Source organism: Dryobates pubescens, chromosome 23, assembly GCF_014839835.1.
Source record: "Dryobates pubescens isolate bDryPub1 chromosome 23, bDryPub1.pri, whole genome shotgun sequence".
Lineage (NCBI taxonomy): Eukaryota > Metazoa > Chordata > Aves > Piciformes > Picidae > Dryobates > Dryobates pubescens.
Window position 1 is genome coordinate 5,153,002 of NC_071634.1, and position 26,620 is coordinate 5,179,621.

Here is a 26,620-nt window from a genome sequence, read left to right on the forward strand (position 1 = left end):
CCTTCGGTGGCACTGCCACGACTGGGGCCTGTGGGTCTTGGGTCTAAACCCCTCAGCCCCTGCCCACATTAACAGCGCTGACCCCGTGAAACAGCATCGGTGTTCCGCAGGCTGGAGGGCAGGTTGGGGCAGGGCTCTGGCTTTGGGCAGGTCTTCCTCCTGCTGAGGAACAGACAGCAGAAAAAAATGTGTGAAAAGCTGTTCAACCCACGAGGAGTGGTACCTGGGAAGCAACTGTCACTGATGCCTGTACACCAGAGCTGAACCCAGAGCGGCCAAGACAGCACAGCTCTCTCTTCTGTGCAGCTCTGATTCAGCCAGGGGATCTGCACCACACAAAGTGGCAGCAACGTCCTGGACTTGGTGCCTATTGTCCACCTCAGGAAACATCTGCTCATGGTCTCCACCTGTTTACCTCTTCCCTTCCCTCCCAGCCTTCTACCACAGCTACTTGTGACCCAAATGTGCTTCCAGCTTGTAGTGATTTGCGGCTTAGAGCTCTGTTTCAAAGCTTTTGATGCATTTCTCAGCCCAGGACAGACCCAGTTCCTCTTTAGCAATGAAAGCATCCTGAGAAAGGACCTCTGCAGCTCAGCTATATGCTACCTCAAGAACCATCATTATCCTGAACCTGCTGTTTGGCCTTCCTAGGACCTGCTGTCCAGCTGCCAGAGATGGAGCTGCTTGAAATCATTGATGGCAGAAGGGCTTCTCTAAAGGCTCCTGCAACAGGAAACCCAAAGTGTAGGAATCCACCCCAAAACCAGCAGAGGAGGGCTGCTGGAATCCTCCTGTGCAGTGTTTGCTCCCTGAGGAGATACATTTAGTGATTTAATTCTCCATCTTCCACAGGACAACTTGCTCCAGAGAAGCCTCCAGAAGCCATGATCCAACCCCTCATGGTACAAACACACACAGCACCCTCGCCAGTTGCCCATAGGTTTATTATTCAGTTAGTAAAAGGCTTTTTTTTTCTTTAACAGATGTGCAGGGCATGGCTCATCTGCTGGTGACACTTTTAAAGTGCTACATCAGAGCTGTGAGAACACCAAGAAGTAGAACATGTGCTTTGATCCGGTCTGAGGTGGCATCAACCAGCTGTGTCACCAGAGAAAAGGCAAAGTGCACAAATGTGGCTAAAAAGCAAGGGGAGAATGTGGCAGGCAAGTGAAACATCAGAGAAGAAGGTCTTGGAAGGGAGGCTGCTGGTCTGGGAACTCGTGGATGGCCTCAAATCACACAGAAAGCATGTGGGGAAGGCACACATCCCCCATCTCTAATGAATCTGGGATGCATTCTGCAGCCTGCTCACACAGGATCAGCACTCTGCTTTCAGGTGATAGAATGAGAGACAATGGCCTGAAATTGTGCCAGGGGAGGTTTAGGTTGGACATTAGGGAAAATGTCTTTCCTGCAAGGCATTGGAACAGGCTGCCCAGGGAGGTGGTGGAGTCACCATCCCTGGAGACGTTCAAGAAACGTGTGGACACAGCTCCTGGGGACATGTTTGAATGGTCATGGCAGTGTTGGGTTGATGGTTGGACTAGATGATCTCAGAGGGCTTTTCCAACCCAAACAATTCTATGATTCCATGATTTTGGTAAATACTGAGAGGTAATCATGAGCCTTTTCACAAGGTGAATGGGTTTGGGGAGATGTCCTCACCCTGTGGAAATAAAGAGCAGTTCTGAGTGCTGCAAACTGCAGCTTTCATGGGGAGGTGATGGCTCTGTACAAAGCCCTCGTTGACAAAGTGAGGAAAGCTGAGGAAGAAAATCAGCTCACTGGGAGTGGTCCTTCTCCCTGCCTGGTTTTGGACAAGTCACCACAAGTCATATGGGGAGAACAGCCCCTGTTTCCCCTGCTTCAGCAGAGGGAGTTGAGTGTGTGAAGGACATGTTGTCCTTACAGTGGATGAAGCACTGGGAACATCTCCAGTTCACCAGAGTACAGCCCTACTTCACTACTGCAGATATTTGTTGTCCTTATCACTTAAGGGAGGCATTTCTTGCATTTCTGGGACAGAGGGAAAGTTTTAGGAGGGAGATACAGCCTCTGATAAAGCCTCCCCACTGCAGGCTGAGTTCTGGGCATGATAGCTGCACTTTGCAGCCAGGATCTGGGGAGCTCATTTCCCTCCTGCTCCCCTGTCAGCAGGAAGGTGGTGGCAGGAATACCTGAGGAATAAGTTACTGGACACAGTAAAGCAGAGAGGTCTAAATCTCCCTCTTTCAGTTTCAAACAATCATCTGTCCTGTCACAACCCTGAGGAAAAAGTCCCCAGCTCTCTGATCAGCCCTTTAAGTACTGAAAGGCCACCAGGAGGTCTCCCTGGAGCCTTCTCTTCTCCAGGCTCAAGAACCCCAACTCTCTCAGCCTGGCCTCACAGCAGAGGCCTTCCAGCCTTTGTGATCTCTTTTTTTATTGAGTGGGGCTGCTTCTCCTCCTGAAAGCTGCCCTGAGCAGGGAGAAGTTGGGAATATTTCTTTGGGCTTGAGGATTTGATCTTAGAAGCCTTGCAGCCCAATCCCCTCATACTCCAAGCTAACCCCTGAGGATAGCAGGGAAATGACAACTTTGAGTGGGACCTTCAGGATAACTCCAGCATCTCAACCACTGGGAACAGCCTCCTGCAGCTCACAGTCAACACTGTGTGTCCCCACCTGGATGGAAGTTTCCTATACTTCCATAGCACCAGGTGTCAGGAAAAGCCTAGCAGAAACATTCACCTGGCCAGCCAGGCTCTAAAAACACAGCTACCAAACAGTCCTGCGTGGGACCAAGTCTGCTTAGCACTGGCACTGTGTGAAAGGTTCCTCTGAAAGCATAATCTCACTTTCCCTGGCTGGAGGGGGGTGAAATGGGGTTGATCCTTGAGGAAGCTTGTTAGATGTGACTCTTTCCTGACCCTCAGCTGCATCCCCAGGGCATCAGTGCTTCAGGAAGCAATACCAGAGCCCATCCCTGGCCCTCAGGATGGCAGCTGACTGGAAAAGAAACAGCTCACACCTGATCTGGCCTCTGGCTCTCTTCACTGGGATGTCCCTTACCACCAATGGGCAGAAGGTGACTTGGTGCACCAGGGTCTTGCCCACACACCCAGCACCAAGGGGCAAGGAGTAGTAGCAACAAGCCACCAGAACCAGAGCCACCAGGGCAAATTCAACATGAGGCACCTAGTGAAGGGTGCTCCACAGATCCTCAAGCAAGTTTTCAAGCCAAGAAGAGCAGACAGAGCCAATAATATCAGGTCCACTTTCACAGGGTGTCTACAAAACTTCTCCTTGCTGCACAGTCCAGGGGGCAGCCCTTAGACCACCAGGATATTTCCCTGGGCCTTCCTGAAAGATGTGGACAATCACAAGAACTTTCTTTTTGGACTCAAGATGTCATTCCCTGAGCAAGACCCTTTCTAAGGCTGTAAAAGAAGGCTACAGATAAGATGGTTGGGAAGCAGGGTAGGACCAGACCCAAACCCAACAGCATCACACAACCAAGGCCTCTTCCAGCAAAACCTTCTAGAAAGAGATTTAACACCAGCCCTACCATCTCCCCACAGCTGCTGCTCTCCAGGCTTTAAACATGTTGGCCAAATTCCTGCTGCAAAGAGGCATCACCTGGGCCAAGTGACAGTGCTGGCATCCCACGCCCTGCAGGGCTATTTCTGCAGTCGATTGTACACCAGAAAGGCTGAGATCAGAGCGATGCCCACAGCTGGAAGGATGTAGGGCAGGGATGGTCTGCTGCTGTCCCCAGGGGACACTCTGGCCTCAGGCAAGCTGCTCACAGCCCCACAGCCTTTGCTTGAGTCCAAAACTGGAGGGTTTCCAAGGGGATTTGCTCCATCCTGGATGTTGTTGCCTTCCCCGAGCTGGATGCTGGGGCAGTGGTTCTCATAGATACTCAGGGAGGTGCTGTCCCAGCTCGGAGGTGGACAGGAATCTCTGCTTGCTCCAGCTGCCTCCTCTCCCCTGGGGTCTTCATGAACTGCTGGAGCTGGACAACTCAAGGAGACCCTGGAGAATGCTTCTCCTGACCTGGAGTTATCTGTGCTCATAAAGAGTGGGTCGCTGCTGAGGCTGAAGCTTGATAAAGAGACGAGGGTACCTGGCTTGCTGAGCTCCACATCATCCTCCACATCGCTGCAGACACGTGTGCCAGAGCTCACCTGGGATGCCATCCTCCCAGGTGGGACTTCCAAGCTTCCTGCAACATGTGGGAGAGGGTCCACCAAGGCTGGGTGCACCTTTGGGAGACAATGAGAGAGGCTGGGTACCACTGGAAGCATCCATCTGGCCTGGTCTTAGGCATGGCAAGCCCACCTCAGCACTCAAGCACCACTAACAGCAAGTCTGGCTCACAGCTAACTCCCAGGGCTGGGACCCTCAAGGGGGCAGGGAAGTTTCAGCACTCTAGGGGAGAATCAGGAAGCATGGAAGTGGAGACAAGCAACAAGGAGAGGGGTGGAAAGAGACACCTGGAAGCCAGGAGACTGACTGGAGTGGAGTCAAAGCCTGACAAACCTTGGCTCTCTTCTCTCATGCTCCAAAGTACAGCATCCACGTGGGGGCATGAACACATGAAAAAAGCTCTGAATAAACTGACCACCAGGTCAAAATCTGACACTGCAGCAGCCAGGGGGAGTTCACAAGGACCTGAATGAAATGCAAGTGGCAGAGGGAAAGGTCACCTACTTTCTCCTTTGCTGGAGAGTGGGTGCTGCTGGCCATCTCCCCCACAGGTGGCTTGTCCTCTTGTGCAAGATTCAGGGGAGTGGTGTGAGATGGAGAAGTGTCTGTAGGCACATGGGTAGCAACTGGGGTGGCTGTTTCCATCCGTGTGTCTGCTGGGAAGAAAACAAGACATTGCGTTCATCAGGAGACCTCCAAGAGCTCTGCTTCTCCCCAGGGATGCCACAGCAGGACACTCCCAGAGCTGTGGAAGTCAGGGAAAGGACCCAGCAATGCTGGGTGCTGGTCATGGCCCTGGCTCTGCTGTGGCACTTGAGCTCTCCTCCTAGGTGCACATAAAGCACATAGCACCATCCCAGCCAGCACCCCCAATGTATTCCTCCCTTGCAGAGAAGGGTGACCCCAGGCTGATGAAAAGTGGGTGCAGAAGCATTTGACTTGGGGGGGAGGATTATATCAGGGATGAACTTGGCCAAGGTCTCGGTCAGGACATTATGCCAAAGCACAGCGAGCCAACAACAAAACCAGGGAAAAACAAAGGAAAACAGGCAGCCAGGCTGGATTTCTGCACAACCTGACCCACTGCTTCCCTGGAGAAGGCCGCTGCAGTCCAGCAGATGGGTAACACAAGAGCTCTTCTCCACATCTCCATGGGCCACGAAGGCAGACAACATCGGGCTGTTCCCTGGCAGCAGCCACAGCTACCACCATTCTCTGGGAGGGTTCTCATGGCCTCCTGGCAGGGCCCTACCCACACCAGCACCTTCTCCGACACTTTCCATCCTCACTGCCAAACAGGATGGGCACTGGGCTGGACATTCAACCCTGCTCCCTGTCAGCACAGCGGAGAGGAAACCCACCTGTATCTCCTCCATCTTCTTGCAGCATCCTGCCCCGTTTCTGCTCCACATCGAACTGCTGCTGGATGAGGAGGGGGCTGCGCACATCCACGAAGCTCCCCGGGGGCTCACAGCTGGGCACAGCTTGCTTTTTCTCTGTGGCGTCTGAGGGCTGCAGCCCCCCGCCGTGAGCGTCTCCCTCCAGCCCCGGGGGTGACTCGGTGGAGACGTACAAGTCCTCCTGGGGCTCGTTGAGGGGAGGCTGGGGGCGGGGGGCAGTGCCTGGCTGCCTGGCTGGCAGCCCCAGGCCCGGCGCGCCGCGCTGCAGGTGCTTGGCGTTGCCGAAGCAGCCGTTGTCCACGCACACCGGCTGCTGCCGGCGGCTCAGCCAGGCCTGGCCCTGCTCGGCGGGCGCGGCCGATGCCACGTCCGTGCTGGCTGCCCCCCGGGTGGCCTCAGTGGGTCGCAGGAGATGCCCCTCGCTGCTGTTCCCGGTGCTCGTTCCATCACAGACAGCGCTGCCAGGCAGAGGTGGTTGGGGACTCTCTTGCTCTGAGAGGGCTTTGGAGAGCTGGAAGGAAACCACAGAATCAGTTCGGCTGGAAAAGACCTTCAAGATCATCGAGTCCAACCATTCTTTAACTCTACCAAGGCTGCTGCTAAACCATGTCCCTCAGCACCACATCTCTGCCTCTCTGAAACACCTCTAGAGATGGTGATTCAGCCACATTCCTGGGGAGCCTGTGCCAGTGTTTGAGTACCTGAGAACCCTTTCAATGAAGAAGTTTCTTCAAATATCCAACTTAAACCTCCCCTGCAGTGACTTGAGGCCATTTTCTCTTGTCCTATTGCTTGTTACTCGATAGGAAAGAATGAGTCCCACCTGGCTCCAGACCTTTCAGGGAGTTGTACAATGCAGCTGTGTTAAATTGCTGTACCAGGGAGGCCAGACTACTAGAGCAGACCCTACGTGCCTGTCTGTGGCAGGGAAGCAGTTACAGGATTGTGTATAGGCTATAGGATGCCAGACGCAAGTATGGAATCATAGTCACAGAATCATTCTGCTTGGAAGAGATCTTAAAGATCATCAAGCCCAACCATTGACCCAGCACTGACAGATCATACAGCTAAACCACAAGAGGCTGCTTGGAGGGGGTCAGGGGTCCTTTAACACACCCAGCCCTACCACAGGCTCCCCACATCCCACTCTGGTTCAAAAGGGACCTTTGTGTCCCTGTCTGATGCATGCCCCACTCACCGACTCCTGCACTGGCATCCTGGTGTCCTGGTCAGTGGTGGCAGCCCTGGGCAGGTCTCGGCACAGCTGCTCTGCCAAGGGCACACCCGGAACCGGGACAGGCCCCGGGTTTGGGGTCTGGGCACAGGCAGAGGCAGGAGGATGGGCACCGCTGGCTGCAGGAGGGAGGGGAGCAGCAGCAGGAGCCGGCGCACCTGGAGGAGCTGAGTTGGTTTGTGACTGAGTACCTTGGAGAAAAAGACAAGGAGAGAGAGGATGTGTGGGGCAGAGGCAGCCCCTCACCTTACCCTGCTCTTGCTCTGTCCCATCAGCCAAGCCTGCAGCACCTCCAAATCCACCTTTCCATCTCCCCCAAGCAACAAAGCCAGCCCACTGCCAACCCCAGCACCTTCAAACAAGCACCTGGCACCTCTGGGCACATCACCAGGGTGAGGGACAACTCTGGGGACTGTCACAGGCACCCTTGGGACACTGGGGCAGGGAGAGAGGCCAGCTGCTGAGCGGACACCAGGAGATGTGGGTCTGGTTCCCATCTCCACCAGACACCCCTGGGACAGCACTCAAAGCAGAGGAGGCCACGTACAGACTTGCCAGGAGTCGTAGACACGCTGCAGCTCGTCGGCCAGGTGCCCTGCGTTGTTGTGGCGCAGCGCATCGATGAGGTCAGGGACCCAGCCCTGCCGGCACTTCAGGTGCTGGTAGAACCTGTAGACGGTGGCCTGGCTGCCCCGTGTCTCCTCCCGGGAGTGAAGCTCATCCTACAGAGAACACAGCAGCTCTGAGAGGCTCTGGTTTCAACCTACAGCACCTGTGCATTGCCTGAGCTACAGGGTGATGGGAAGTTCATGCTGAACAGAACACAGAAGGCATCTAGGAGATGGTCTGGCTTAGAGGTAAAGCAGATACACATTGCCTGAGCTATACACTGAAAGGTCCATCCCACATAAAACACAGAGGATCTAAGAGAGGCTCTGGCTTCAACATAAAGCAGCTATACGTGGCCTGAGCTATACACTGAGGAACAGGCCCCCTGTAGGAAACATACAGCAGATCTAAATGAGGCTCTGGCTTCAACCTAAGGCAGCTATATATTGCCTAGCTATATGCTGAAGTTCCTCCTAAAGAGAACACAGAAGGCATCTAAGAGATGGTCTGGCTTAAAAGTAAAGTAAAGCAGCTATCTATTTCCTGAATTCCACATGGAAGTGAACTTCATTGCATATAAAACACACAGAGGATCTAAAAGAGGCTAAGGCTTCACCATAAGGCAGCTGTACATTGCCTGAGCTGTATGGTTCACCCTGAGTAGAATACAGCATCTAAGAAATGATCTGGCTTAGAGGTAAAGCAGCTGTATGTTGCCTGAACTATAGTTTGAAGTGATGTTCACTGCACATAAAATACACAGGGGATCTAAGAGAGGCTCTGGCTTCAACATAAGGCAGCTGTACATTGCCTGAGCTGTAAGTTCATCCTCAACAGAACACACAGAGCATCTAAGAGAAGGTCTGGCTGGGACATAAGGCATTGCTTGGGCTGTACGGTGGGGAAGGAGGCTGGCAGGCCTGGGGAAGCAGGGCATTACTCTGTCGGCGTCGGTCAGGCAGCTCAGGGAATCGGCCAGCGATGCCACCCGGATGTTCCTGAAATTCCTCAAGTTTCTCAATATGTACTCGTACACTTTGTCTTCAGCAAACCCCATCCTGCTCCACACCTGCCCAGAGAGGGACACAACGTCAGCGGAGAGCTGCTGGCAGTGCTTGGCTTGCATAAAATCGTTTGGGTTGGAAAAGACCCGTATGATCATCGAGTGCAATCACTCTCCTAGCTCTAGGAAGTGTGGTGCTAAGTTGTGTCCCTCAGCACCACAGCTCTGTCTCCAGAATTCTAAACACCTCCACGGAGGGGACTCAGCCACCTCCCTTGAGAGCCTGTTCCAGTCTATGAACCCTTTCAAGGAAAAAACTTTCATCTGAGATTGAACATAAACTTCCCCTGGCCATTTCCCCATGTCCCATCATTCCTTCCTTGGGAGACCACGACCCACCTGCCTCTAACCTCCTTTCAGGAAGTTGTAAAGAGCCAGAAAGCCTCCCCTCAGCCTCCTTTTCTCCAGGCTAAGTAACTCCAGTTCCCTTAGCTGCTTTTCTCTAGGAGCTTGGCTCTTCTATAGCAGCTCGGGCTCTTCTACACAAGCTTGGGCTCCTCCATAGGAACCGGGCTCCTCAGCATGAACACCCAACCACGCCACAGGGGCGAGAGCCGCAAGGGGAAATCCCGGCCGGAAAACACTCCTCGGCTGAAGTTCACCTCTCGATTCCGCTTTCCCAACCCCACTGCCTCCGGCGGCTGTCCAACATTTATTTACTGTGATTACTTTGGGGCCCGGGGTTTTCGCGCAAAGCTTGGCACTGGGTCACGCTAGGCCACGGGGGACCTGCCGGAGGCCCTGGGCGACGTTGCTGGAACAGGACGACGGAAGGAAAAGCAACGTAGCAGCTTCCCCCCGGAGAACGGCTGCCCGGGGGGTGGGGACGGCTGGGCCCTGCCTGTTCCCCCCTGGCTAGGCCCTGCCCGCTCCCCCGGCAGGGCCAAGCCCTGCCTGTTCCCCCCGCCCGGGCCCTGCCTCCTCCGCTTGACGAGCCCCGCGGCTCCCTGGGAGGCTCTGTGCCTGTCTCTAACGTTGAAGCTCCTCCGGAGCTCACTGTCCGCCGCACCCCGGTACCCCACCGCTCCACAGCCCCGATACCTTCTCCCGCCGCCGTCAGCGCTTCGAGCCCGCCCACCTCCGCACGTCTCTGCTGCTGATTGGCCGCCGCTCACGCCTGTGGCGGTGATTGGCAGACTCTGTAAGGAGCGGGGGAAGTACCCTCCCTCTCGTCCCCTCTTCTCCAAGGCTGATGATGGCGGCGGGGCAGGGCACCCCTCGCCGCGAGGAGGCAGCACCAGCACGGCAGCGGCCCCGGCACCTTTCGGGGCGGGGCATCCTCTGTGGCCCCGCCCCGGCCCCGCCCCGCCCTCGCCCTCCCGCCCCTGTCAGCCGCGCGCGCCCTGCACCGAGCCGCACCATGGCGGCCACGGCGGGAGCGGCGCCCGGGCGCCTCAGGGCCGGCAGCCCGGCGGCAGGGCTCTGAGGGGCAGCGGCGGCGGGGTCTCCCCCCCTCCCCTTCCCCTTCCTCCTCCCCTTCTTTTCCCCCACCCCCCCCAACCCCAAACCCCCTACCCCCGCGCCCTCCCCCGGCGCGGCTTCCATGGTCGCGGCCTCGTACCGGGGCGGCGGCGAGAGCCAGCGAGGGACGAGGAGCGGGGCCCGCGCCCGGTGCTGCAGGTGAGCGACCGCCCCGGCTTTGGAGAGGGGAACGGGGACGGGGGTGTCGCGGAGGGGTGGGGCCTCCTCGGGCGTCACCCACGCGTGGGGCCCGGCTCGGGTCCCCTGTGGCCCCCAGTGAGCTTTATTATGCTTTTTTATTAATGGTGATGATGAATTTGTCACGGGTGAGACACGTGGGGTTTCGCACGGCCCACCTGTGGAAGTTCACATGCCCCACACCCCTGGGGTCAGAGTTGGGGACCCCGCTCCAGCACCCCTCAAACAGAGCACCCTACTGGGGTCACCCCCTGGGTGAGCGGCCCTCCGGCCATGCAGGTGCTGGCCCTGGGCCTGTGCCGGCGGTGCGGGGCTGCTTTGGGGAGCGGTACAGCAGTCCTGTGGGCTCCGGGGCTGCCTCGGGCCCTGCGCTGTCCCCTGCTCCGAGCTGGAGCCGGTGATGGGACGTTCCTCCTCGACAGCAGCTCCGAGGGCTGTGTCCCTTCTTCGTCACGAGGTCCTAGGGCTGTGTCCCTTCCTTGATGCCAGATCCAGGAGCTGTGTTCTCTCCTCGCTGCAAAGTCCAGGGGACTGTGTCCGCTCCTCGGTGCCAGGCCCGAGGGCCCTGTTCCCTCTTTATAGCAAAGTCCGAGGGCCATGTCCCCTCGATGCCAGGTCCGAGGGCTTTGTCTCTTCCTAGTTATGAGGTCGGAGGGCCATGTCTCCTCCTTGATGCTAGGTTCAATGGCCGGGTCTCCTTTCCATCATGAGGTCCGATGACTGCATCCTCTCCCCAACGTGAAGCCCAAGGGCTGCATCCCCTCCTCACCATGAGGTCCGAGGGCTGTGTAAGCTCCTTGCCCCGTGTCTCCACACACCCCCAGTGGGAACACACAGGCTGCCACCACGCTCCAGGCTCTGCCACGTTCTGGGCTCTCAAGCTGGAGTAGATGTGTCTTCCCTCTTTGGCCAGTGCATGCTTATTTCTGATCTTGGATGTCATCAAGGGTGGAAAATGTGACAGGAAGGAAGGGAGGCTTTTTTTTTTTTTAATTCCCCTCCTGCTAAATATGGACTGACATTAAAATCCAAATACTGTCATGAAAGGAATCCCAGCCCCTGTTTGTCGGACGAGGGAAAACCAAATGTTTTCTGGCTCTTGGGTTCCAGCTGGGAAGTTTCGCAAGGAGCGGCATGGTCCTTGCCGAGAGCCTCAGGAATTTACTTTGCTTGTTCACAGGACTCTCTCCATAGAGCATTATGCTCAAACAAAACAAAACTCAGTCAGCCCTTCTCTGCCTGCCCCCTGGCTGCTGCAAGCCTGCAGGATGCCTTGAAAATATCGAGGGGTTTTTCCTCTGCTCTACGAGAAGGTCTAGAAACAAAAAGGGCTGTGGGGTGAATCAACCCGCAGCCCCAACAGGAGTTTCTCATCTTTCTTGATGCCAATTCCTGTTGCTGCTGCTGCTGCTGCTGCAGCAGCCGGTGGTGAGGAGGGAGGAGGTGCATAAGGTGGCTGCAGCCAACACAAGGAGCTGCTGGGCTTGCAGGGAGGATTTATGTTTGTCTTCATTTAAGGATCAGATGCAAAGTCCTGCCGTTTGGGGAGCGGGTTGGGAAATCGTCTGGATGACAAGGAACAGCACCCTGTAGATGGTCATGGTGCTGCCAGCTCCCCCAGGGACTTCTGCTGTGGTCAGAGTGAAGAGCCAGGATGGCTTTTAGGGGGTGTGGACCACAGCTTTGGTGGGACCTGAGGGTGCTCTGTCAGAGAGACTCATCTGTGCTGGGCAGAAAATGGACACTGCCACATTCCACTTCCACGTGTTCCTCTCCCATCCCTGCTGGGGGGAGATGGCTGTGGGAAGCTCCAGGGCTTTTTCCTGGTCTTCATCCCAACAGTTTGTTGAAGCAGTGTGGGGGGGTACAGGGAGGTGCTGAAAATAGCAGTTCCCCATTTCCAGGGCCCTGCTGTCCTGGCGTTGGTGTGGCTGTATTGTTTGCAAGCTAATAGGATACATAGCTCTGCTCTTCTGAAATGTCACTCGCCAATAGCTGATGCTTTGTGTGGATCTGTGATATTGGTTCCATTCCAACATCAACATCCTTGTGGAAGAGCAGTTTGAATTCCCTTTCTCCCTGTCTCCACCCGCTGCTTGCCTACATCTGCTCTTCTCCGACCCTCAGTGTCTGCAGCGGGACAGTGGGTTCTGATCCAGCAGGAAAGGGACAGAATCCCAGTGTGATGGAGATCGTTCAGTTCAACACCCCTGCGAAAGCAGGGTCACCCCCAGCAGCTTGCCCAGGATCACAACGTCCGGGTGGGTTTGGAATCTCTGCAGAGAAAGAGACTCCACAAACTCTCTGGGCAGCCTGCTCCAGGGCTCCAGCACCCTCTTAGAAGTGTTTCCTTATGTTTAGGTGGCTTCATGATGCCTCACCCCCCCGCCCCAGGAACTGTGGAGGGATTATTTCAGGTGGAACTGGTGCTTGTATGCTTCCATAGGGTCAGGGGTAGTTCAGCGGATCCAGAAGCTGCCGGCTGGTGCGTTGTTGGTGGTGTTACATGAGAAGGAGGTCAGCCCTCGTGGCTGCGTTCTGGTCTCATTCACAACTCGCGTTTTGCTCGTGAAAGAAAACAAATCCCAGGGCTTTCCTGTCACAGTGGAGATCATTTGAATGTGACCAGGTCCATAAGCATCTCGGAAGCCTGCGGACAGGAAGAAGCACTGGAGTGGAGAGGTAGGAAATGTCCACGTTTGTAGCAGTGGGCTGATTCATCTCCCTGCTCTTAACTCTTTCCCTCCTGCTCCCGGGGAGGTCCAGATGGCTTGCATGCAGGTTTGGAGGCCGAGGAGACTATTGACAGCTCTCCTCTAAGCTGGCTGGCAGCCCCCTGCTGGGTTTTGTCCGTTGTGTTTCCGTGGTTTGGGGTGGCGCTGGGATGGGCGGCTGGGGGTGTGTGGTTATCTGCACTGGATAGCCGGAACGCCGGCAGCCACATTAGGAAGGATTAATATTTAATAGATGGGGTATGAGCCGTTGTGCTTAATCACTCTCTGAAGGGCTTAGGAGGAGATTTACTGAGCAGCAGGCGATTCCCCAACTGCCCAGAGTCACTCCTTGCCTCTTCCTCGGGAGCAGCTGGTCCTGGCTATCGCTAGAGGCTGGCCTGATCCTGTTCTTCCTGATGGCTGTAGCTTTGGTGAGCGGGTAGAGTGGCTTTCATCACGAGGCCTTCCTTCTCATGAAAGCCACAAGAAACACTGGGGATCCTTTCTCTGTGACACAGCTCACCAGGCTGTGCTGTCAGCTGCAGCACCCAGCGCTGCGTGAAGCTTTGGGTGTAGCCAGAGCTCATGGGAAACGTGTCCTGGGCTCAACGCGTGCCGTCACTGTCACACACCTCTGCCCGGCCGTGAGGCCAGAGCTGGCCCAGCCATGCTCTTCTCTGACTAGTGTCTTCAGGAGGCCCTCAGTTTCCTCTTGGTGGCTCTGGAAACCCCTGAGACAGTGGTGCTGCTTCCCACACTGACCCATGGTGGGCTTTCCTGCAGTGTCAGGTGTTTGGTGGCACAGCTGCTCCTCAGGGTTGGGTGCTGCTCTGTGCAGGGAGGAGGTGATGGTGGGGGACACAAAACGCCTATCTTGACCACTGCATAGCTTGGGAGACCTGGCTCTCTACAACTCTCTGAAAGGTTGGAGTCAGGTGGGTGTTGGTCCCTTCTTCCTGGTAGCAAGGACGAGAGGAATTGGTCTCAAGCTGCACCAAGGGAGGTTTAGATTGGACATTGAAAGAAACATCTTGAATGAAAGGGTTCTCAAACACTGGAACAGGCTCTCCATCCCTGGAGCTATTGCAAAAATGCTGATGGAGGTGGTTTAGCACCACACTTGGTAGAACTGGAGAAAGGTTGGGTTGGACTCAGTGATCTTAAAAGTCTTTCCCAACCAGAACAACTCTCTGATCCTGTGTCCCACAGGGCTACCTCTAACCATGCTCTGTATGGCTGGAGTTGTTGGCGCTGTGCATGTCCCACAGGTCTGTGTTGAGCTGGTTTAAGGTCAGGAAGTGGAGGTCTTCTTGTGGCTTTGATGGGACTATTTGGTTTCAACTAAGTATGAGGCTTGTGTCTTCTTCTTGGGAAAGCCTGCTTTGGGTTGCCTTCATTTCCCTGTCTTCCCTGCTCTGACTCAAAATCCATCAGCTGTGGCCATCAAACCCGTGTCTGATGTGGTTACACATCAGGTACCACCGTGTTTATGGTGGCTGCAGTTATGGTGGTGGAAGTTGGAACAATCAAGTGTGGATTGGGTTTTGGCATGTTGGGCATGTAGGAAGTCCTGGTGGCTCCTCTAGCAGGCGTGGAGGTTAGAAATGCTTTGAATAAATGGAGTGGGTATGGCCTCTTCCCCAAAAGATGTGTGAGAAACCCCCCCCTTTTATTCCATGTGCAAACAGATCCCTTGCTTGGGCACCGAGTCCTCTTTATTCCACAATAATTTGTTGTCCTAATTCTTTCCTGTTGAAGCAACTCCATTCTGTATGGAATAATTAGTACTAATTTAGACCTGGGATGGAAAACAAGAGTTGTCCAACTTCAGAAGAGTAGAGCAGAGCATAACCTCTGCCTCTCCTGTGTGAGTCAGGTCGTGCCATGCTGTCCTTCTTACAAAGCAAGATGAAAACCAAACATCCTGGGTTGGTAGGAGGGGGCAGGAGATGTAGGTGTCACCAATTTTAAGCCTTCTGCTTGCTGCAGGGAGCAGAGGACATCTGTGGTGAGGGTGAACAGACCACCACCACCACCACCTCCTTCCTTCTTGGCTAACACTGAGGAACAAATAAACAAAGCTGTTCCCACCACAGTGCTGTGAGAAGCTGCTCCTGAGCCGGTCTGGCGTGTTGGTGTATTCCTGGCGCCCCGGCCAAGTGCTCGAGACCTTTTGATTGCCGTAGCAAGGACTTCCACATCCTGCTCCACAGCCTAGCCCGAGCCACGGCTATATTCTGGTCCTTCCGGGAAGACATCCCTGTTTTCCCTTCCTCTGCCTGGAGAGGGGTCAGATTCCTTCCCTCCCCCAGGCCCTTGCCTGTTTGGACAAGGGGAGGCGCAGGCATCCCTCCTGGCTTCCTCGGCGCTCACCTGGGACTCGCGGGCACCTTCCTTGGCGCTGGTAGGTTCATGGTTTCTGGTGGTGAGCACTGAGGCTGTGTCCTTCTGTTTTTTCCTGGAGTGTTGCCTGAATGTCTCCTCAGGCTGAGCCCTGGGGGTGGTGGAAGTGGGAGATGCCTAGCCTGGAAGTCCCAGCTGTCAGGAGATGCTCTGCATGTGAGATGGGCTTCCGGTGTCTGGACAGCCAACTGCACAAACCCCTGGCTGATGCTACCTGCTTGTAGGGTCAGATGGGGTGGGGTTAAGACCTGAACTGATAAGCTGGGGGTCCAAAAGACTCCAAGGTAGGCTGATAAGAGCACGTTAGGCTGCGGGCGGAGGAGCTGCAGCAGCATACCGGGCTGCAAACCAGCGCTCGGCGTGTCACAGCTTGTAGGGCTGTGTATCGGAGTTAAGTAACGAGGCAGGAAGCCTGGATTCAGGTGTGAGCAGTGAATCAATCGGTGCTGGGGTGCTGTCTGTGTGCAGGAACCAGGTCCCCCTCCGGCTCACTGCCTTCACATATCATGCCTGAGGTTTTGACACCACCTCTCTGAGTTAGGGTTGTTCTGATGATCTAAACCCCAAGGGTTTAGCTCACTTTGGTCTCCACCCCATTGATGATGACCCATCTCTGGGGCTGCAGAGAGCAGCAGATGGATCTGATTTAACTGCTGAAGGTAGGTTGTCTTCCTGGGGCCGTGCTCAGAAACTCTTCTCCAAGGAGCTGGGCATCTTCTGACCAGAAGGCAACTTGTAGAAGGCTCCTCCAAAACTGGTGCTGAACCGTCCTTGCTTGTCTTCTGTGCATCCGTGTGTGTCATCTTCTGGGGCTCTTCTCTCTAGTGGACAGTCTGGCATGCTCACACAGGGTCAGCTGCAGCTGACCAGGTGGTAGGGAGAGCAGCAAGCAGAGGTAGTGTGAGAGGGATGGACTGGGCAGCTCTGGGGCTCCTCTGGGAACACTGGTAACAGCTGCAGTGAGGTGGCTCAGCTGCAGTGGTGAACTTGCAAACCGAGAAGCAGATCCTCCTTTAACCCCTGCACTGTGTGGGGTCCATCTCTCACCTGCAAGCCTGGGTTTTCAGAGCTGGTGTCTCAGCTGACACGCTGGGGATCTCAGACACTTCATTCACAAGCTGCTGCTGGCTGAGGGCTGGGATTGCTAATTTGTGTTGGTAAATTACGTCATGGTTCGTGTCAGTGAGGGCTCTGCAGCCAGGAAATTGTTCCTGGCCTCATCGTGCTTCGCAACTAGCTTGAAGTCCTGCTTGCTCCCAGCTGGGCATCTCTGACTTCACCATTTGAAACGGTCCCCTTCTCCTTGTGAGCTTGCAGGTGCTGGGTTCCCCAGTTCAAGAGAGACATGGACAGACTGGAGAGCATCCAGTGAAGGACCAGAGAGATGATCTGGGGACTGGAGCATCTGTGCTCTGATGAAAGGTTGAGAGCCCTGCGGCTGTTAAGCCTGGAGAAGAGCAGCCTGAGAGGGCATCCTCTCAGTGCTCAGCAAGAGCTAAAGGGTGGGGGCAAGAGAATGGGGCCAGACTCTTGCCAGTGGTGCCCAGGGACAGGACAAGGGGCAATGGGCACAACGTGGATCCAGGAGGTTTCATCTGGAACCTATGAGGAGAAACTTCTTTGGTGTGAGGGTGTTGCAGCCCTGGAGCAGGCTGCCCAGAGAGGTTGTGGAGTCTCCTTCTCTGCAGAGATTCCAAACCCACCAGGCCATTGTGATCCTGGGCAAGCTGCTGTGGGGATGACCCTGCTTTACTGGGGCGGGGGGGTTGGACTAGGTGATTCCCAGAGATCCCTCCCAACCCCCACCATGCTGGGTTTGAGAGGCAAAAAAAGAAAGGGCAAAGGAGGACCTGTGTTGACCTGGAGGTTGTCCCACTGGCTGTAGGAGGACACCGTGCTTGCTCCATTCATAGCTGTGCTTATTCCAGTCATGAAAGACTCTGCTGTGCGCTCTGCAGACCCAGCCCTGACCAGCAACAGGAGGAGGAGCAGTGATGGAGGAAGAAGCAGCCTGCCTGGGCACTGAAATAGGTTTGTGGAAAACAAGGCAGGAAGGAACTCTGGTCTGGCTGCTGGTGTCAGGGTGACCTAAGAGACTTGGCTAAACCCAGGGGACAGGCAGAGCAGATACTAACCTCATGATGCTGTTAGAAGCGTCTGAAAGGCAGAAGCCCTCAAGCAAGTAAATCTTGCTGATTAAGAGGAGAGCTATGAAGAACAGGATTTGCTTTTTGCAAACAATAACAACCAAAAAAAGCAGCATTTTAGTGGTTTGTGAGGATTCCAGCAGCACTCTGGGCAAGGGCAGCCTCTTGTCCCAGGCACCGTGCACACAGCGTGGGGATCTCCTGGCTCTCAACCTGATGGCTTGGAAGGAGCAGAGAGGTTTCTCGTGGTGGTGTGTGGCAGGGCAGCATGCAGAACCACCCTGCTGCTTTACAATTTGAATAATGTTTTTGTCATGCCAGCAGATAATCATCTTGTTTTTGTTCCAGAAGCAAAGCTCTTAGGGATATGTTGGAGAAGCCTGGAAATGCTGCCATGTGTTTCCCGGTGCTGCTGAGCTTGGAGTGGGAATCCAGAGCCTCTGGGCTTCACTTACTTGAAAAATGACCACTCTGGAGCGTGCAGGCCCAGCAGAATACCTTCAGGTCTGCTCTAAGCTCTGCATCTCCTTCAACCCAAGCCATTCTATGCTTCTGTTCTGTGTGGGTGTTTAGTCAGTCTCTGTACCTCTGGCTGGAGGTACAGATTTTCTCTGTTGTAGGTCAGACAGGCAAAGTTTTAGCCAGCCCAAATGCAACTTGGAACTGCAGAACAGGTTGGGTTGGAAGGGACCTTTAAAGGTCATCTAGTCCAGCCTCCCTGCAGTCAGCAGGGACATCTGCAACTAGAGCAGGTTGCTCAGAGCCCCAAAACAACCTGACCTGGAATAATTCCAGGGATGAGGCATCTCCTGCCTCTCTGGGCAGGGTCTCATCACCCTCACTGTAAAAACCTTCTTCCTCCTTCTTGGTCTAAAACTCCTTCTTTTACTCACAAGAGGCCATGCTCCAAAGTCTGTCCCCAGCTTTTCTGTAGACTCACTTCAAGTACTGAAAGGCCACCAGAAGGTCTCCTTGGAGTCTTCTCTTCTCCAGACTCAACAACCCCAACTCTTTCAGCCAGCCCTCCCAGCATTGCTGTGGCCTCCTCTGGCCCTGCTCCAAAAGGTCGCTGTTTGTGCTGTGCTGAGCACTCCAGAGCTGGCCCCAGCACTGCAGGTGGGGTCTCAGCAGAGCACAGCAGAATCCCCTCCCTGCCCATTCTGCTGGGGATCAGCCCAGGACACAGCTGGCTCTGGGCTGTGATCTTTTCACCCACCTGCACCCCCAAATCCTTCTCCACAGGGTTGCTCTTCATCCCCCAGCTTGTGTTGATAGCAGGGATTGGCTGGGCTTGACATCAGTCTCCTGGAAGACACTAATGCTATCCATGCTAGGCTGAATGATGAATTAGAGATGAACATGGATGAGTTAGAAATGAATAATAAATCAGAAAGCATGGATAATCCTCAAGATCTTCTCTTGAGGAGACTTTAAACCTATTTAGCTCCAGCCAGGGAGTTGTTTTTAATCCCAGCTGCTGTGTAGAATTTGCATTCTCCTTGGGTGGCAGGACAGGAATGCCAGGGAGGATCCTTGGTCAATGGTCACAGCTTGTATTTAGCTACTTGACTCCATGCAAGCCAGTGGCCAGGATTAAAAAGGCTGAATTGCTGTCTAAGATGATCTGAGAGTGCATGGCAAAGCTGTTTTCCTGGCTAGCATGGATTTGCTCTGCAGTTTCACAAGCCAAGTCTCACTGCTTTTCAGTTCTGCTTCCCTCAGTCCTTCAAACTCCTCCTGCCTTGCAGTGGCTTCCAACAGCTTCATTTGTGGGTCCCTCATGTTTAACATCACTTTGACCATTGGAATGGTTGCATTTGCTTTGAGTCCTTCACTGGGCTCTGAAAGTCTGCACAGCCTGGGGAGCTGATCTGGAGCAGGCTGAAGACATCACTCATGATTCTGGGGGACAACCTTTTACACAGAGCTGCCAACCCATCTGCTGTCATTTCTGTGCCTGGCTTGATCTGCTGTGGTTGTATGCCAGTTACTTTTTGACTCCAGTAGGGACCCAAAGGTGAAAGAGATCTTAGGAAGAAATTTTTCACCATGAGGATGATGAAACACTGGCACAGGTTGTCCAGAGAATGGATGCCCCATCCTGGAAGTGTTCAAGGCCAGGTTGGGCAGAGCTTCAGTCAGGTTGGTCTAGTGGAAGGTGTCTCTGCCCATGGCAGCCTGTTGGAGCTAGATGCACATTAAGGTCCCTTCCAATCCAAACTATTCTATGATTGAACAAGGCATGGGATGGGCAGCTTGCAGCCTTGTTTGTCTGTGCAATCCAGTCTCTACGAGCATCTTCTCTTGCTCATTCCCTCCAGCATATAGAGGAAGAGTGCCTCTTCCATCCCCTCCTCAGCTGAGGCTCCAGAGAGGCTGACAAACCTGGTGGCTGACAAACTCCAACTCAGCTGAAACCACAACAGAGCATTCTCCACCTTGATTCCACCAGCATGTTAAGATAGTTTAAAGGGTCCTCAAAGTGTCTCCATCCCTGTCAGTCGCTGTGGAGAGGGACTGTATGGAAGATTGTATCTCTTGGTCAGGGCTGCAGGGGAACTCCTGCTGATACTGGTAAAAAAAGGGTGCTGCTGGTGCATGTTCACCAGGGTGGTGGATGTCTTAGAATGTTTTGGGCTGGAAGGGATCTGTAAAGGTCATCTAGCCAAGCCTCCCTGCAGTCAGCAGGGACTTCTGCTCAGAGGCCCAAACAACCTGGCCTGGAATGGTTCCAGGGATGGGGCATCTCCCACCACTCTGGGCAACCTGGCCTGTGCCTCACCACCCTCAATGCAGAACATTTCTTCCTCCTAGCCAGTCTGAATCTCCCTTTTCTGGTTTTAACCACCACCCCTTGTCCTGTCACAGCAGGCTCTGCTAAAGAGTCTGGCCCCAGCTTTCTTGCATGTCCCCTGTAAATATTGAAAGGCCACAAGAAGGTCTTACTGGAGCCTTCCAATGTCTTGATCCTCCCAAGTGAGGTCGTGGATGCATCCAAGGGTCTGACCCTGCCTTGTGTCCATGCCTCCTTGCCTGTGTGCTGGAGGATTGACGAAGGAGTACAATCTTGGAATCTGTTGAGCCTTCCTTGAAGTCTGTGGAGCTGAGCTCAATGCCTGTGCAGAGGCAGTTGTCATTCCTCCAGGATACAGCACGTTCTGGGGGGGTGGTTCAGTTTATGTAACTTCCCATATGGTGCCCTCTTTGTGTAGAAACTTGAAGATAAATTGTGAAATGCAGGGAGCTGTCTGAAAAGGGTAGGCCCTCAGCTGGATCTCAGCCTCTTTGTGGCAAGAAAGAGGAACCCAGGGAGCCTGTGTCCTTCTTTCCTCTCTCCTACAGCTGAGTGAGCAGCATGGGATGAAGCACCTGATGCTGCCCCATTGCCCAACACTGCAATGCTCAGCCTGGTGAGCTGTCAGCAGACTGAGGAGCAAGCTCATGCTGTTAGGGAGAAGAATGGTTTCTCCATCTCTTTGCAGAGATGCTGCCACCTCTATGGTGCATCTCTGCCCAGCACAGGTTGGTGGTGTTGGTGGAACCTTAAGTCAGTGCTCATGGAACCAGCAAGCAGCTGACGGACCTGATCTTGCCGGTGCTGCATGGTCTCTGCTCCCGTGTAGATCTGGGAGATCTGAAGACACATGACATCTTGTAGAAGAGGGCCCTTTGTCCTGTCACAACAGATCCTGCTAAAAAGTCAGCCCCTTTAAGCACTGAAAGGCCACCAGGAGGTCTCCCTGGAGCCTTCTCCTCTCCAGGCTCAACAGCCCCAACTCTCTCAGCCTGGATTTCCAGCCCTCCCAGCATTGCTGTGGCCTCCTTTGGCCCCACTCCATCAGCTCCATGCCTCTGTTATGCTGAGGACTCCAGAGCTGCAGGTGAGGTCTCAACAGAGCAGGGGGGCAGAATCCCCTCCCTGCCCCTGCTGCCCACACTGCTGGGGATCAGCCCTGGACACAGCTGGCTCTGGGCTGGGGGTGCACAGTGTCAGCTCATGTCCAGCTTTTCTGCCATCAAGTCTTTCTCCACAGGGCTGGTCCCCAGCCCTTCATCCCCAGCCTGTGTTGATACTGGGGATTGTCCTGAACATGTGCAGGACCTTGCACTTGGCCTTGTTGCATGTCATGAGGTTCACATGGGCGTGCTTCTTAAGCCTGTCCAGGTCCCTCTGGATGATGTCCTGTCCCTCAGACTTGTCAACTGCTGCACTCAGCTTGGTGTCATCCCCAAACTGACTGGGGGTGCACTTGAGCCACTGTCCATGGCATTGCTGGCTCAGTCACAAGTGTGAGAGCAGTTGCAGGCCTGCCTTTATCAAATCCCCTCATTACAGACTGTGATTATCTGAAAAGATCCATTTACAGTCCCTCTCCACCCCACTGCAGCCAAGCCAAGAATCCCAGCCCCCAGACCACCCCTTTTTGAGCTGGAGAGACTGAATTTTCATTCTTAAAACCCTGCTTGTTGACTGAAGGATGGAGAGCAGGGAAGTCTCTGCACAAGAGGTGGAAAGTCCTGGGGGGGAAAAAATGTTTCAGAGATGAGCCACCACACAGCTCTGCTGGTAACAGGGTGGAAACTTCAGCCAGGGCTCCTGGGCAGTGAAGCAGCCTCTCAGCAGTGACGGGAAAGCTGAGCTCCTCAGCATCTCAGCCCAGGAACTGACCTATTCAGTGGGGGATTTTTGAAGCCTCTGCAAAGATCATGGCTGTTCTTAGGAAGCCAAGAACTTTGCAGTTGCTCAATACTGGCTCAGCAGCTATTGTATGGACTGTTTGGAGTGATTTTTGCCTTTGCAGAGCAGGTTTAGAGTTCTGAACGTGGCCTGTGTGGAGGTCAGCGTGTTCAGCTGCTGTGGAAAGCTGTGGCAGGCTGACAGCAATGCAAGGCTCTCATGGCTGCAGCAAGGAGCTGGCCTGAGGTTCCACTGAGGAGCTGGCCTGAGGTTCCACTGAGGTGCTGCCCGGCTTTGGTGACCATTAAGGGTGAGAGTGTGGCTCAGTTTGTGAGAGAAGCTTTAAAATCATGCTGTGCAGTGGTTAAAGGTCTTTCTCTAATGGTGTGACTGCTGATGGAGCCATCAGCACAGGGAAGAGGCTGTGGTGTGCACAAAGGGGCTTCATTTTGGGCCAGTCAGTGCCATGTGGGACAAGAAATGTGATCTGGATGTAAGGGAACTGGGGCTGCCAACATGCCACCCCCTTGTGTTGGAGAAGCCAGCTGAGGTGGTCTCTTGATGGCTGGTGTTGGAGTTTTCTCCCTCTGGCACTTCACTAAGGTGATGTAGTTACAGAAATGAGTCAATAATGGGGGGCAGGGGTGGCAGTGCAGTAGCCAGCTTCCGTGGGGGATGGACTTTTTCCCCTGGTTTGCAGTCCAACATGGAAAAGTCATCTCAGGATACCTCTGTCAGGCTCCTTGGGGCTGTGGCCAGTCCCATCCTACAGCCAACACTTTCCTTGCTACCTCATCCATGTCCAGCCCTTGGACAGTGTGTGCTGGGTGTCCCCTCTGACCCCAGAGTGTCAGCAGGCTCCCAGCCCTGCCAGAAACCCTGCCAGCAGCAGATCCCAGGCCCAGGGGAGGAAAAAGACTGCTGCTGCTTCCAGCTTTTCTTTTTCCTTTAAAGTGTTGCTTGGGCTCTGTCTTCACTAACAGGGCTGGCCTGTGGGTGCAGGGCCTTTGCAGGATTAGTTTACTGTTTAGGTAATAAATTGGCCAGTGGATGAAGGAGGAGATTCTGCTCCATTCTTCTGAGACCCCACCTGCAGTGCTGGGGCCAGCTCTGGAGTCCTCAGCACAGACAGGGACCTGTTGGACTGGGGCCAGAGGAGGCCACAACAATGCTGGGAGGCCAGGCTGAAAGAGTTGGGGTTGCTGAGCCTGGAGAAGAGAAGGCTCCAGGGAGACCTTCTGGTGGCCTTTTAGTGCTTAAGGAGGGCAATAAGAAAGCTGGGGACAGACTTAGCTGTTTCTGTTGTGACACAGGACAAGAGGTGATGGTTTGAAACTAAAAGAGGGGGATTTAGAGTAGGGAGAGAAGAAATTTTGACACTGAAGGTGATGAGACAGGTCCATATTGTCCAGAGAGATGGTGAATGTCCCATCCCTGGAACCCTCCCAGGTCAGGTTGTTCAGGGCACTGAGCAACCCTAGTTTTAGATGTTGCTGACTGCAGAGGGATTGGACTGGGTGGCTTCTAAAGGTCTCTTCCAACCCAAACCCTTTTATGATTCAATGAAATTGCAGCTCAGCTCCTTTGGGATGCTTTCCCATGACTCTTGATGAAGTCAGCCTCCCAGGTGAGCACCCAGCATCCAGAGCTCAGTCCTGTGTGTCCCTCCTGCAGTTTGGGACTTAGACCGGGCAGCACAAGAGGATAACAAACCCCTCTTTCCAATTCTGGCCTCCCCACAGCCTGAGATGTTCTGCTTCTCTATCTCATAGAATCAGAGAATGGTTTGAGGATGTGGTGCTTAAATCTCTTCTTGCTGGTAAGAGCCAATTGAATTAATTTCTGAGCACAAATTGGCTCCATCCTGTTCTGGAGCTAAATTCGTGGCTTGCTTTTCTTGGTCATCTTTTCCACCATGCCCTGGCTAACAGCATCACAGAGCCTTGAATTCCAGGAGTGCAGATGTGCCAGCTGGAGACACTGAGCTTGTACAGGTATCATTTCTGGAAGCAACCAAAAATGATGATTCCAGAAAAGCTTTCTTGTCCCTGCTGGATTTTCTCTTTGCTTAGAGCCCAGCAGTTTTGAACAGGGCCTTGGAAGCTTGGCGCACGTCAGTGTTTGGCTTCCTACAGGATAGCTCCCAGCCTTTGCTGCTCTTCTGCTCACAGACCTCCTTGCACACAGAGCAGTCCAACAGCTTTGTGTTTGTGGTGCTGTGGGAGCAGACCCCAGCACAGGTGGTGGCAGGAAGTCCACCTCACCTTCTGCCCTGCTCACAGCAAGCTGGCGAGGGCTGCTGAGAGCTCTAGCGCTGGGTCATGCCAAAAGCATGCACAGAATCATGTCACAGGATGCTTTTGGTTGGAACAGCTCTTGAAGGTCATAGAGTCCAGCCATTCCCTAACTCTACCAAGGGTGCTGCTATACCATGGCCCTCAGCACCACATCTCTGCCTCTTTGAAATACCTGCAGGGATGGGCATTCAACCACCTCTCTGGGCAGCCTGTGCCAGGCTTGGAAAACCCTCCTAGTGAAGAAGTTTCTTTTGGTGCCACAGAATGATTTGGGTTGGAAGGGACCTTAAAGATCATCTACTTACAACCCCTCCTGCCATGGGTGGAGATGCCTCCTAGTAGACCAGATTGCTCAAAGCCTCATCCAGTGTGGCTTTGAACATGTCCAGGGAGGGGGCAATCTGTTCCAGTGTCTCACCTCCCCTAGAGTGAAGAATTGGTGGGGTTGGTCTCTTCTCCTGGGCAGCCAGCACCAGAGCAAGAGGACACAGTCTCAAGCTGCACCAGGGGAGGTTTAGGCTGGATGTTAGGAAGAAGTTCTTCATAGAGAGAGAGATTGGCCATTGGAATGTGCTGCCCAGGGAGGTGGTGGAGTCACCATCCCTGGAGGTGTTTAGGAGAAGCCTGGATGGAGGCACTTGGTGCCATGGTTTAGTTGATTAGATGGTGTTGGGTGATAGGTTGGACTCGATGATCTCAAAGGGCTTTTCCAACCTGGTTAATTCTATTCTATTGTATTAATTTCTTCCTCATATCTAATCTAAATCTCCCCTCTTTCAGTGTCTATCAAAATCTCCCTGCAGCTCTGTCCTGCAGTACAGGGGTGAGGTACAGGAAGCTGTTTTCATGTCCCCGCTGTGAGCTGTTCTGGGATCCTGCCTCTCCACGGCCAAGAGCCGAAAGATGATCTTGGAATTTGGTGCCTGCAGGCAGGAAGTCTGTCAGTACCCACACTGCCCTTTCTTCCCCCTTCTCCTTTACTTTTACAGACCCCTTCCATAACTTGTCTCTGCTGACAGCATCACACTCATGCCCAGCACTTGCCCGCTTCTTTCTTCCCCTCATCGTTTTCCCTTCCTCTGGGCAGTGCTGTTTCTTAGCAGCTTCAAGATGCCTGTTTGGAAAGTCTTTCCTGGCCTCAGAGTTGAACCTCTTTAATGTTCCTGTCTTCTGGGAGCTCTCTTCCATGAACTTTTCCCTCACTTATCATCCTACTCCTGTTCATTGATGCCTTGCTTGCTGATTTTGTGCCCAGGGAAGGAACTGGGGTGTTCCCCTTGTGTGTCCCTCAGGGAAAAGGGAAGAGGTATGAAGTGAAAGGAGGAGTTTGTGCTTCCATGCTTGCTGAGACAGTGTTGGCTTTTGAAATGCTTTTTAAGCCTGAAGTGTATTGCTTGGAGAACAGATAGGATGTGTCTAACAATGCTGACTGCTTCCCACTTGAAAGCCTGAGCCCAAATGGATTTCTTCTCTCTGAAGTGAGGCTTCTTCAGCTCACTTTAGCTAATGGGCAGCTGAAAAAGCAACACTTTTGCTTTTTCCTAGTAGCAAATAGCCTGCAGAGGATTCATTAATGATGAGGTGCTAAACTGTGTCGTCTTTGATAGCCAGGCTCAGTCCTGTCCTGTCACCTCCCCTCTGCTATTTCACCATCAGTACTTGCACTCAATATTCAGAGTCCCAGAATGGGTTGGGTTGGAAGGGCCCTTAAAGATCATCTAGTTCCAATCCCCCTGACATGGGCAGGGACATCTTCTACTAGACCAGGTTGGTCAAGGCCCTGTTCAGCCTGGCCTTGAACACCTCCAGGGCTGACACATCCACAACCTCCCTGGACAACCTGTTCTAGTGTCTCATCACCCTCACACTGAAGAATTTCTTCCTAATCTCCAGTCTAAATCTCCCTTCTGCCAGCTCAAAGCCATTGCCCCTCATCCTATCACTACACCCCTTGCCAAAAGTCCCTCCCCAGCTTTCCTGTAGCCCCCTTCAGGTACTGAAAGGCTGCTCTAAGGTGACCCCAGAGCCTTCTCTTCTGCAGACTGAACAGCCCCAGCCTGTCCCATAGAAGAGGTGCTCCAGCCTCTGATCATCTCCATGGGCTCCTCTGGCCTTGCTCCAACACTTCCATGTTCCCACCTACTGCCTGACAAACAGGGTCAGGCCTTGTCCTGTGAAATGTGGGTGCTCCCTGGGGCTCAGCTACAGCAGCTTTGGCTCATTGGT

General features: G+C 54.0%; 2 protein-coding genes across 3 annotated transcripts in view; one reads left to right on the forward strand and one right to left on the reverse strand.

Annotated features, from left to right (window-relative positions):
• Positions 1-3,140: 3,140 nt before the first annotated feature.
• MAVS (mitochondrial antiviral signaling protein) lies at positions 3,141-9,570 on the reverse strand. The gene is made up of 7 exons (XM_054172306.1): positions 9,538-9,570; positions 8,374-8,502; positions 7,372-7,546; positions 6,789-7,015; positions 5,552-6,101; positions 4,695-4,846; positions 3,141-4,246 (listed from the first exon to the last, which is right to left on the reverse strand). The coding sequence occupies exons 2-7, from the start codon at positions 8,488-8,490 to the stop codon at positions 3,659-3,661; spliced, it is 1,809 nt and encodes a 602-aa protein (XP_054028281.1). The 5' UTR covers positions 8,491-8,502; positions 9,538-9,570; the 3' UTR covers positions 3,141-3,658.
• A 242-nt stretch (positions 9,571-9,812) lies between these two features.
• Positions 9,813-26,620, forward strand: part of PTPRA (protein tyrosine phosphatase receptor type A) — a 153,402-nt gene continuing 136,594 nt past the window's right edge. For both annotated transcript variants that reach the window (XM_054172148.1, XM_054172149.1), the window contains exon 1: positions 9,813-10,116. The gene's annotated coding sequence lies outside the window, so the exon portion shown is untranslated. The remainder of the gene's footprint in view (positions 10,117-26,620) is intronic.